This window comes from Rhinolophus sinicus, linkage group LG11 (assembly GCF_036562045.2).
Source record: "Rhinolophus sinicus isolate RSC01 linkage group LG11, ASM3656204v1, whole genome shotgun sequence".
Taxonomy (NCBI): domain Eukaryota; kingdom Metazoa; phylum Chordata; class Mammalia; order Chiroptera; family Rhinolophidae; genus Rhinolophus; species Rhinolophus sinicus.
The window spans coordinates 45,368,945-45,381,111 of record NC_133760.1 but is presented as its reverse complement, the minus strand read 5'-3'; the positions used below and the strand labels follow the sequence as shown (position 1 = coordinate 45,381,111).

Here is a 12,167-nt window from a genome sequence, read left to right as displayed (position 1 = left end):
TAACCGGGGATATTAAAGCAGCCTTGAATCGCATGTCTGTGCATTTAAATTTACCGTTCCCCTCTTATCTAAATCTCACTTTTTAAATTACGTCATTTTGAGAAGTAAAAGTATTTGTGCTTTTTACTTTTAGATTTTGAATTCAACATTTGCTTTTAAAAGGTTCTGATGAAAAAATTATCTTGCCTTTTGTTGTTTCCCAATCTGTATTTCTTTGCTCTAACCAGCTTCTAATGCAAAATTCAGGTCTCATGGAGAGAATCTGTGATAAGTTTTAGGTGAATATGATTGTGTGTCTAGAAATTCAGATGTTCTGGAATTTTTTTAAGGCGTAAGAAATAGTTTCCTTTTCCAGAAGCAAAGAACAATAGCAACACATGCCATGCATGTCTTACGTCATTGTTACCTCTGAAGTCAGTGTTGATTTAAGAACAGTAATTTGGTCTATTTTAAACATTTTCATGTTTTGGCATGTTACATGTAAAAGTGTAGTAATAGTGGCTAATATTGAATTGTTTCACCAGTAGGTAACTTAATTCTGGGGGTGAAAAGAAAGTGAACAGTTTACTCTTAACAGGTTGCGTACGGCGGGGTTTAAATCCCTCATACCCCTCTGTTCCGGCAGGTTTTTAAAAGAAACTACTTTAAAATGTACTCTTCTCTTTAAAGCGTAAATGCTTCTATGTCATTTATTATTTTTCTATGGAATTTTTTAGGATTTACTCACCTGTGATGTTAGTAATCTCTCCTGGTGTGATACTGCAGAAAGCAGCTTCCTTTGTTATTAACGAAACACAAATAATTCCATAAAATGTGCAAAGTAAAAAGAGTCAACAGTAAAAATGAGAATTCTCGTTATCTGTCCTTAACGCATGGCTCAGAAAAAACGAAGATTCTTGTGATCCGTACGCAACGTATTAATTATGCTTTGTTGAAGCCTATAGTTTTCAAAATTTGTCTGTCTTGGTTTTTTTTTGTTTTGTTTTTTTGGTGGGGGGGGCTATAATTCACATGTAACACTGTGTTAGTTTTAGTTGTACAACCTGATTTGATACATGTATATATTGTGAAGTGATCACCACAGTAAATTGAGTTAACATCCATCACCTCCCATAGATATAATTTTTTTTTTCTTCTGGTGAAAACTTTTATGATCTACTCTCTAGTGTTGTGAACTACAGTCACCATGCTGTATATTACATCCCAGGACTTATTTATCTTATAACTGGAACTCGGCACCTTTTGACCCCCTTCACCCATTTCGCCCACCCCCTGAGGTTGGTTTGTTTTTTAAGCAGTGAGAGGTTTTATTACCACCTGTCCCTTGCTCACAGGCAACCACACTGAGTGTTTCTCTAAGCAAAGACAAATGTACATTAGGATTTCCCCCTTTATTAACCGAAAGGCACCATCATATATTCATAGTCCTGAGCTTGATGTGTTTTTACCTAACACCTGTACATGGCCGTTGTCCACGTTGTTCTAAAGGTTACAGTCCCTTTAGACTTCTGAAAAAGGAGTCTGCAGGATAAGGAGGAAATATCCCCTATTTCCCTTCAAGGAAAGCGGATCAAACTGCAGAAGCCAATGCTTAAGAATGAGTTTTGTAGACAACGAACTAGGAAAATGATCCCTGACCTCTAGGAGGCCTGTTGTTCTGATTGATTTTCCTACTTAATATACATTGCTATGGTAATGCTATTTAATCGTTTTTCTTTTCTCAGAGGTTATAACATCCTAATGAACAATTTCTTTGTTAACCAGAGGGGCAGCCTGTAGTTTTCTATTTGCAGCTTCTTTGTGAACGAAGCCACAATTGCAGTAAAGGCTATTAAGTATATATGTAGCCCCACATTGCATTTAAACCCAATATGATGTGTTTTACTCAAGAGCTTCTCCTGAGCAGTGGTTCACAAAGTGCCCTGGCTCAGCTGCAGCAGCTGGTACCTTGTTACAAATGTCAGTGTTCAGGCCCAAGTCCAGATCTGCCAAAAATCGGGAACGCTGTGGACAGGCCCACTGGTCTGGCTCTCCACAAGCCTTCCATGTGATACGTCTGCGTGCCACAGTGTGAGAACCACTGCTCCAGACTCCAGGTGAAGTGTTGTTCACACCCCATAAAACTCATTCTTCTAAAACCTCCAATTTGATCACTCTTGTAACTGTCATCGAAAAGGTGCACAGCCTTCAACCAAAAGCAGCCATCAACAAAGCAAAAGTCAACCTACCGAATGGGAGACGATATTGCAAACAATACTTCTGATAAGGGGCTAATATCCAAAATATATAAAGAACTCATACAACTCAATAACAACAACAAAACAATCCAATTGAAAACTGGGCCAAGCACCTGAACAGACAATTCTCCCAAGAAGACATACAAACAGTCAATAGATATACGAAAAGTTGCTCAATTTCACTAGCTATTAGGGAAAAGCAAATCAAAACCACAATGAGATACCACCCCATACCTGTTAGAATGGCTGTTATCCACATGACAAGTAATAAGTGTTGGAAAGGAACCCTCATACACTGCTGGTGGGAATGTAAATTGGTGCAGCCATTATAAAAAACAGTATGGAGAGTCCTCAAAAAATTAAGAACAGAATTACCATATGACCCAGCAATCCCTCTTCTGGGTATCCACCCCAACATTTTGAAAACATTCATAAAGATATGTGTATCCCTATGTTCACTGCAGCATTATTCACAATAACCAAGACATGCAGACAACCTAAGTGTCCTTCGACAAATGATTGGATAACAAAGATGTACATTTATATAATGGAATGTTAATCGGTCATAAGTAATGATGAAATACTGCCATTTGCGACAACATGGATAGATCTTGAGATTATCATGCTAAGTGAAATAAGTCAGATGGGAAAGGATAAGCACCATATATGATTTCCTTCATATGGGATATAAAACAGAAAGCAATAAATGAATAAAACAAACAAATTCATAGACACAGACAATAGAAGGGTGGTCACCAGAGGAGGCGGGGAGTGGGTAGAGGAAGAAGAGGGTAAAGGGGGTCAAATATATGGTGATGGAAGGAGACTAGACGTTGGATGGTGACCACAATGCAATGTACAGATGATGTATTATAGAATTGTATACCTGAAACTTATATAATGTTATTAACCACTGTTATCCCAATAAATGTAAATAAAAATAAAAGGTACACAATCTTAATTGGTCTTTATGGCTCATGTACTGTGTTCCATTTACCTCAGAAGTGAAAATATTTCACCAAATTCTGTCAGCTGTCTTGTTCTGAAAATAAATATATCCCAAATTAAATGCTTTCTTTAAAGGATAGTAATTTATACCAAATCACATATGATTTATTTTGGCAGATACGAAAAGAAGGGAGAAGTAAATATAGTCCAGATCAGCTGTGTGTTCTCGACAATGTGAAGATGAATTTGAGAAGGTTTGTCGCTTATCAAGAAACTGTTGAGAAAAGACTGACTACTTGAACCATCAAAAGAGAGAGCAATTCTTGCACCAAAGTGTTTAATACTAAAGGCTCTTCTTTGAGTGTATATGTTTCTGAAAGTCTCTTTTTTTTAAAGTTATTTTTTAATGTCTATATTCTGTATATTAATTTGAAATTCTAGAGAACTTCAGAACCGGTTCAAAAATTTTTTGAGCTTCAGGATCTGTGTGACATTTCTAGTGCTCTCTAAATTATGTTTCCAGCATGTTTTAATCACTGAAAACATGAAGAGCAGACACACAGAAATCTCAGGTGGTTCTTCGTGTGCAGTGAGGAAACTTCTGAACAATCATGGTTTTCTTGAATTTTGCAAAAAAAGAAAATCCAGAGCATTGCTTGGATGTTCTTTTAAGCCACCATCATTTTATATTAGCTGAATTTTTAACAAATATGAAGACAAGCTTTATAAAATGTTCTTGGTATGAAGTATACCAATTATGTTTACTTTTTGTGAAGAAGCAAATGAATTGAATTTGTATTCCACCATTTACTAGAAATGCTAATGAGCTAATACGGTCATTATCATTGTCTGTACAAATGGATCTGATCAATTACTGCTTTGTAACGTCCCTCCTTTTTTAATTTGACATGAAACCAGAATTGGGAAAAATATTTTTTAATAAATAACTTTTTAATTGGAGGCTTTGTGTCTTACAAAATCTTTTTTTAAAATCCCAGGTAACCCTATTCCTGGTGGGTGTTGGCTTGCTAATGGATATTGCTTTGAATATATGTGAGATATTAAAAACAAGATTTACAGCAGAAATCCCCTGCAGCATTACTCACAGCATCCTTGAGACATTGAAAACTATAAAACATTGTTGAGAGAAATTAAAGAAAACCTAAGTGAAGGGCAAAATATACCATGTTCATGGATTGGAAGGTGACATTTCTTCCCGAATCAATTCATAGATTCAAGGCAGTCCCAATCAAAATCCTAGCAGGCTTTTCTGTAGAAATTGACGAGCTGACTCTAAAATTCTGTGGAGGAAAGCAAAGGACAAAATATCTAAAACAACTTTAAAAAATGAACAAAATTGGAGGACTCTACCTGATTAAAAGCTTACTATAAGGCTATAGTAATTGGGACAGTACGGTATCAGCATAAGGGAAGACAGATGAATGGAACAAAATTGAGAGTCCAGAAATAGACGTATAATTATATGGTCAACTGATTTTCCATTAAGGTGTCAAGCTGATTCAATGGAGAAATAATCTTTTCAATAAGTGGTGCTAGAATAACATATCTATGTGGGAAAAGACCATATATTCAAGAGTCAAGATTTAATAAAATTGGATATTTTTTACTAATTCATCAAGCACGTTCTTAAGTTCAGGTGACTTATTTTTCTGTAAGTGCAGACGGGGAAGCATACAGTGACGATTAGTGCACCTTTGTTCCGATGCCTTAATTCATTCTGCCCACCAGCTGTTATACCCACCAGGATTTTTGTGCCTACAGTGCCAGTGTGGCAAATTAACATTGTAATAAAAAAGCAAAACACCCAAAAAATGTTTGTTGCAAAAATAGTTTTGACCTTGTGGACCCCCTAAAAGGATCTGTGGAACACACTTTGAGACCTACTAGTCCAGAAAGAGGTAAAAAGAAGGACTGAAGCCAAGCTTGGAAGAAACCTCATATTAAACAGTCTGATTGGAGCAAGAACCTGAAAGAAAACCCCGAAGGAATAACCTGAGAGGTAAGAGGAAAATCGGACGTGTGCCAAGTCAGGGAGACCAACGGAATGTGTTGAGGAGGAAGAAGCAGCCAAGAGCATGGAATGTGGGTTAAGGTCACGTAAGAGGAGAGCTGACAAACGTCCATTGGTTTTAGTGACGTCACCAGTGATGTTGGCAAGAGCTATTTCTATGGAGTGATCAGGTCAGAAGTCAGATTGGAGGGAGTTGGGGAGTGTGAAAGGTGAGGAAACGAAGCTGGTGAAGAGAGACCAGGCTTCAGAGAAATTGTGAAGGGGAAAAGGAGACAAGACAGTAGCTGAAGGAAGGAGTCACAATTGTTAATTTACTGTAAATGAATTGGCGAAGCACTGGATATGCAGGATAGAGCGGTAGGAAATTTCGAGAGGATTGCTGGTTTCCAGCTTGTGGAATTAACTGAATAATTAGATGGAAGATACCTGTAGTTTGAGTTGAGGAAACATTTACTTAGGAAATCTTAATTTCCTTTTTAAGGAAGTTGGTTTTTCTCACCCCATCCAGCCTCAAAACCTGCTAACTGCTTCTGTTGATAACAAACATTGAGAGTTGCAAGGTCTTTGTTAACATTCTTTTTATCTTGTCTCTTCTTTGAGTTAAAAGGGTGCTTTGGTTTTACTATTTAACCCCCCCCCCCAAAAAAAAAAAGTTACATCTTCATGTAGTGGAAGATTCCCAAAGTTTGCCCTACTATAGAAATTTGTATCTTTAATTGAAACTTTTGGTCCACCTAATTGAGCAATTCCTTATTTTCATGAATAGCATTAACTTGTTTTTCTCTATGGGGAGTGAGAAATGATAAGCAAGTAGTTTCCAGTATTGGCTTAAATCTGTTTTTATCCTACCTAACCTTACATAGGAATCCAAATTATGAAAACACAGTTGCTGTAAAAATTTTAACATTTTCGGCAATGTATACCTGTCCATGGAAAGGACAAATTCTTTTTGAATACAGGAACTACTGTCTTCAGTTACTTCCCTTCAGGATGAGTATAACCTGGAAAAACACTTTCATACTCTCATTTGTGGGAACCAATTTCCTGAGTTTATTTAACATAAAAGATACTTAAACTTATTCAAGTAAAATAGGGAGAAATTAAGTTTTTGGTTTTTATAGGTTTTTTTTCTAAAATGAATGCTGTCAAATTAAAGGAATAATGGAATTGTTTTTAAGGCCAGTGGGACAAGTACAGAACATGGAGCTGAAATGATTTCACAAAGCTGTTTGAAATAGTTGCCTGCCTTTTTTCCTTTTTTTTTTATTTCAAAGATTAGTGTCTTTGAAATAAATTTGGAAGAAAGTCAGAAAAATGTTTGAAATGATTACAGTCTTTAAGACATAACACACTCTAATGAAATAAACAACTCCCTATTGTGCAATTCTTTTCATTAAAATTTACACATGAATTTTAGTGCACTTCACACTTTGATATAATAACCTGATGAATGACCAAAAGTAAATTAAAACCCTGTATGAAAGATATGGAAGTTTTCACCTTTGGTCTTTCACTTTCACCTTGAATTGCAAGGTAATATAAATTCTAAAAAAAATTCAGACGATGACATTTTCCGTTGTTCTAGTGAAAAAAATTATATTTCCTTTCTACTTTTTAAAGCTATGTTTAATAAAAACATAATACATGTGTACGATAAACAGTGTAAACAATGTCAGAAGGCAGGGCTTGAAAAGTTTTGTCTCTCAGTTCCTCTCCCTAAAAGCCCCCCTACCAGTTTTGCATGTATCCTTCCAGAAATGTCCTTGCAACGTGTTCCTCCCTGGTTAGTACACAAGTGGTAGGTAGAGTACTCTCCACACTGCTCAGTACCTTCGTGCTGTGGGTTAGTAGCTCAAAGGTATTTCCATATCACTATAGAGAGAATTGCGCCCACATCCACTACCCCCCACCCCCTACCCCCGACCCCACCCCTGTCTTTTTAGTAGCTCCATATCAATATAGCACCAAAGGGTTGGAACCATAATTTCATTAGTCTCCCCTTAGAGGGGGAGGCATGGCAGCACCGTCTAGTCAAGAAATCAGACTTGGAAGCTGGATAGTCTGGGTTTGAATCCTGAGTGCCATTTCCTCACTGTGTTCATTGAGCAAATGACTTAATTTCTTTTTCTCGGTTTTCCCCTCCTGAAAAAGGGAAGAATGAAATTGGCCACTTACTAGGTTTGTGGTGGGGGTTCAATGAGTTAATATTTGTATAACCCAGAATAGGGCGTAACATATATGAAATGCTATACAAATGTTCCTTACATAGAGGGACGTCATCTAGATTGTTTCCAGTCTTGCTGCTACAGACAATGTTGCAGTGAGTATTTTAGTACTCGTGTGACTGTCTATGCACAAGACCCTAGAGCTTGAATTACTAAAGGATAAGAAAAAAATATATATATATACATGTACACGTAATATATATTATATATTACAATGTCCGGTTATCAGAGAGCCTTCCACACCCCTCTTCCAAAATATCACCCCCTATGCACACTCTGCCCCATTACTCTGCTATATGTTTTATCTTTACGACTTAGCCACCATTTGACCTCTACATTTATTGAGGACATTATGTTTTTAATTCCATAAATTGGCCTAGATTTTTTTTCTCTTTACATTTAGAAAGAAAAATAAGAACCAGAAACCTGAGAAAGCTCCTGCGTTCTAGACTTTTTCAGTGCTTTCAAGAGGCCGCTAGGAAGAGCTGGGTTTCTGGAAGCAGCACGTTAAGTTGTGCTCGCTGGCCTCTTTCCTGCTGGTGCTGAGGGGAGGACATCACTTCCTCTCTGCCTGCCTGGGACTCTCTGTGATGTGTGTGATGACACAGGCAGACAAATTCTGGAGGAAACCGAAGAGGCAATGACTTCTACTTAGAACTTTCAGGAAGAGAGACATGGCAGATGCTATCCCGCATTTCTACCTGCATCCTTACCACTGGTGCACACCAGCCTGACGTCAGCTGCCCACCCTCATTTCCTCCCCTGAGGTCTTTCTTGGGCCCTTGGGTCCTCCTTTGCCCCCGCAGCATGACAGGTCAGAAGTATAAAGAATGGATGAGCCCCCCACCACCACTAAACCCCCCATCAATTATTGACAGGAAGAAGTGTACAAATACCTAGCACTCTTGCCCCTTGGATAGAATAGCCCTGAGGTCCCAGAGTTCTCCAGCAGGATTAAGTTTTAGTTTACTCACATTGATACCTGCTGAAAACAAGCCTCGGATGGCTGCTCTCCCTTTCCCATCAGAGTTCCCCTCTCCCCACTGTAGCGTTTCCTGGGATCCCTCCCACATAAACTGCTTACACTTGAAATCTTGGCTCAGTGTCTGCTTCTGGGGGGAACCCAAAGCAATATAAGAAATGTATAAGTTGTGTTTTAGGAGGAAAACTTGTGTGTGTGTAGGATTTGTAAGCTCATAAATTTCCTTTCTGTGTGTATAAGAGTTTTATGCATTAGCTACGCCCATGGAGTACTGCTCGTCAATGTGCAGGGTGATTATCTTATATTCCTCGCTTTGGGATAGAAGATAATTCTCATTTCCATTTATCAAACTAATTTCCTTCTGCAGATAAAAAATTGCTTAAGTCCATCCAAATAAATCTCTTTTTAATAGAAATTACTTTGATGGATTAAATTATATTTAGATCCACGTAGGATCAGAATAATATAGTTGTTTGAACTGAAAACGATGTACTGAAAAAAATACTAGTGGAAAAATATGATGCCGCATCATTGCCCATTACATGGGAAGCATATTCAAGAGAGAGAAAAGTCTTTCACACTAAAACTCCAAATTGCTGGTGGGTCAGAGTTCCAAACAACGAACTCCAAGGCTAATTTTTGAAACCCAATCTGTGTGTGTGGATGGAAACAGTTGCTGAACTATATGTGAAATTGCAGTTGCAAAGCCAGTTGATAAGTTCATGTCTAACGGGAATGAGATGAAATGAGGTACCAGAAAATCAGAGCAATATACTCTCGTTTGAAAACTATGTTTTAATCCAGGAGAGATGAGAGATGTAAAAAGGGTAGGAACTTGCTTATCCAAACTGTGCCTCCTTTTCTGCATCTGTCAAGAGGAATCACCTTGATGATTCCTTGGCCGGGTCTGGGGATTCATTTTAAAAATAGAAACGAACTTGTTATCAAAAGCCCTGCTTTGAAGAGGTAGAATGGCGTGGGTTTCTATGAAGATCTTCCTTATGATTATACAGCAAACGATTGCAGACCAGCTAAAGGCCCGTCACAGAGCTGTGCTTAAATCACTGCTGTGTCGTCTCACTGTGCAATTCTGCCTGGAGTGGAAAAAGGAGGAAATAGATCTTCATATACAAACATTGAGAAACCTCTAATATTGAGTGAAAAGAAAGTTACAGAGCACAATGCACATCTGTATTTTAAAAAGATACTATCTGTTTTTATAAAGACACGTGTATGTGTATCTTAGAGGGTGTATTACATTTTTATTTACTGTTTGTCTACCCTACTAGGCAGTTGGTTCTGTAAAGGCAGGGACTGTGTTCTGTGTTTTGTTCAGTGCTACACCCTCAGCATCCTTAGTAGGAGCTCAATAGTTATTTTTATTTACTTACTTTTGTGTGTTCCCTTTCCTTTTTGTGTGGTAAAACATATCTAACTCTAACATTTTAACCATTTTTAAGTGTACAGTTTAGTGGTTCTAAGGACACTCATTGTGCAACCATCACTACCATCCATCTCTGTTTTTTTGTTGTTGTTTTTTCAATTTCCGCAATTGAAATTCTGTACTCATTAAACATTAACTCTCCCTTCCCCCCAGCCTCTGGCTGCCGTCATTCCACTTTCTGTCTGTATGGATTTCACTACTCAAGGTACCTCATATGAGTGGACTCACACAATAGTTGTTATTTGTGACTGGCTTGTGTCACTTAACATGATGTCTTCAAGGTTCGTCCGTGTCCTAGACTGTATCGGAGTTTCCTTTTAAAGACTGAATAATATGTCATTTAAGACTGAATGCTATTCCGTCCACATTTGGTTTATCCAATCATCTGTGAATGGACACTTGGGTTGCGTCCAGCTGTTGGCTATTGGGAATAATGCTGCTATGAACATGAGTGTTTATATATCTGCTCAAGACTCTGATTTCAGTTCTTTTGGATAAATACCCAGAAGTGGAATTGCTGGATCGTATGGTAGTTCTAGTATTATTTTTCCCAGGAACCAGCATACTGTTTTCCACCAACACAAGGGTTGCAGCTTCTCTGGATCCTTGACAACACTTGTTATTTCCTATGTCGTGGTACTAATCATCCTACTGGGTACAAAGTGGTCAACAGTTATTTTTTGAATAAACTAACAATACCTAAAAACTGGAATAATTGCTATTTATTGCATTGTGTCTTGTTTAAGGATGTGAGATGGCTAGACTGTTTCAGTTCAATTCAACAGTAAGAAGGTTGGAATGTCCGTTTTACAGAAGACATCTAACAGGCCGGAAGACAGGATATATTGTTAAACCCAAATTACTGCTTCAATGAAGATAAACAATGTCCATTGTCAAAGAGGGACTGCACTAAAAGATCTTTCAAGATCCCATCCTATACGGTCTCATTTATGACATATAATTAAATATTTAAACAAAATAAAAAGTAACATTCATCCCCCTGAAAATTAAACATAGAATTACCATATGACCCAGAAATCCCACTGCCAGGTATGTACCCAAAAGAACTGAAAACAGGTATTTGAATAATAAATTGCACGTGAACGTTCATAGCGGTACCATTCACAATAGCCAAGAGGTGGAAACAACCCAAATGCCCGTTAATAGATCAATGGCCAAGCTAAATAGAGTATATTCATCCAATGAAATATTATTCAGCCATAGAAAGGGAATGAACTTAGATCCATGCTACAACATGGATGAACCTTGAAAACATCCTAAGTGAAAGGAGCCAGACACAAAGCCACATGTTATGATTCCACTGATATGAAATATTCAAAATACTAAATCCATGGAGACAGAAAACAGATTAGCGGTTACCAGGAGCTGGGGGAGGGAAGAATGCGGAATGGCTGCCCATTCGGGGTGATGAAAATGTCTAAAACTGGGTAGAGGTGACGGTGGCATAATATTGTCAGTGTACGAAGTGCCACTGAATTGTACACTTTTCCATGGTTAAAATGGTGAGTTCTTTTGCTATGTGAATTTTACCTCAATTAAAAAAAGAGTAACATACCTCCACCGGCAGTGAGGGTGGGCAAAGCACAAGCAGTACAGAGGGAAGAAGGAATAAACCCGTGCCCAAGTCCGCTCCTCAACAGTAATGACCGCCAACGGTTTCTTGTAAATCTGTCCAAAAAACATTGATGCTTAAGCTCTTTTTTTTTTTTAACACAAATTGGATTGTATTCTACACACAGCTGTGCACCGTGCCTTTTCCCACTTAATGATATATTTTAGTGCATTCTCCATGTCAACCTGTGTAGTGCTGGCTCACTCATTTTAACAGTTGTGTAGTAGTATTTTATTGACTGAATGTATCTTAACCCCCTCCTGATGGATGGTTAGGTGGTTGACAGTTTGGGGCTGCTGCAGACAATGCAACTTGAAACATTCTTCCTTAAAGATCTTCGTGCACATCTGTACACACACATGTAGGAGAAACTTCTGAAACTGGAATTGCTGGGTGGTATGAACCATATTGTGACACCCCCCCTAACCCCCCCCACCCCACATGCGTATGTGAAACCCTAACCCCCAATGTGACTGTATTTGGAGACGGGGCCTTTCGGGAGGAAATTAAGGTTAAGTCAGGCCATGAGGATGGGGGTCTAATTTAAGCAGACTAGTGTCCTTGTAAGAAGATGAAGCGACACTAGAGATCTCTCTGTTTCTGCATGCGCGCAGGTTAGGACACAGGATAAAGAGGCCACCTCCAAGCCAGGAAGAGAGCTCTCAC

At 38.3% G+C, this 12,167-nt stretch overlaps 1 protein-coding gene across 2 annotated transcripts in view; it reads left to right on the top strand.

Annotated features, from left to right (window-relative positions):
* HEATR3 (HEAT repeat containing 3) overlaps positions 1–4,145 on the top strand; it is a 32,582-nt gene extending 28,437 nt beyond the window's left edge. The window contains exon 15 of one of the 2 annotated variants that reach the window (XM_019731889.2): positions 3,363–4,145. In XM_019731889.2, coding sequence (XP_019587448.2) covers positions 3,363–3,485 — 123 coding nt within the window. In that variant the 3' untranslated portion in view covers positions 3,486–4,145. The remainder of the gene's footprint in view (positions 1–3,362) is intronic. The other variant, XM_019731891.2, reaches the window with a different exon arrangement.
* Positions 4,146–12,167: the final 8,022 nt, after the last annotated feature.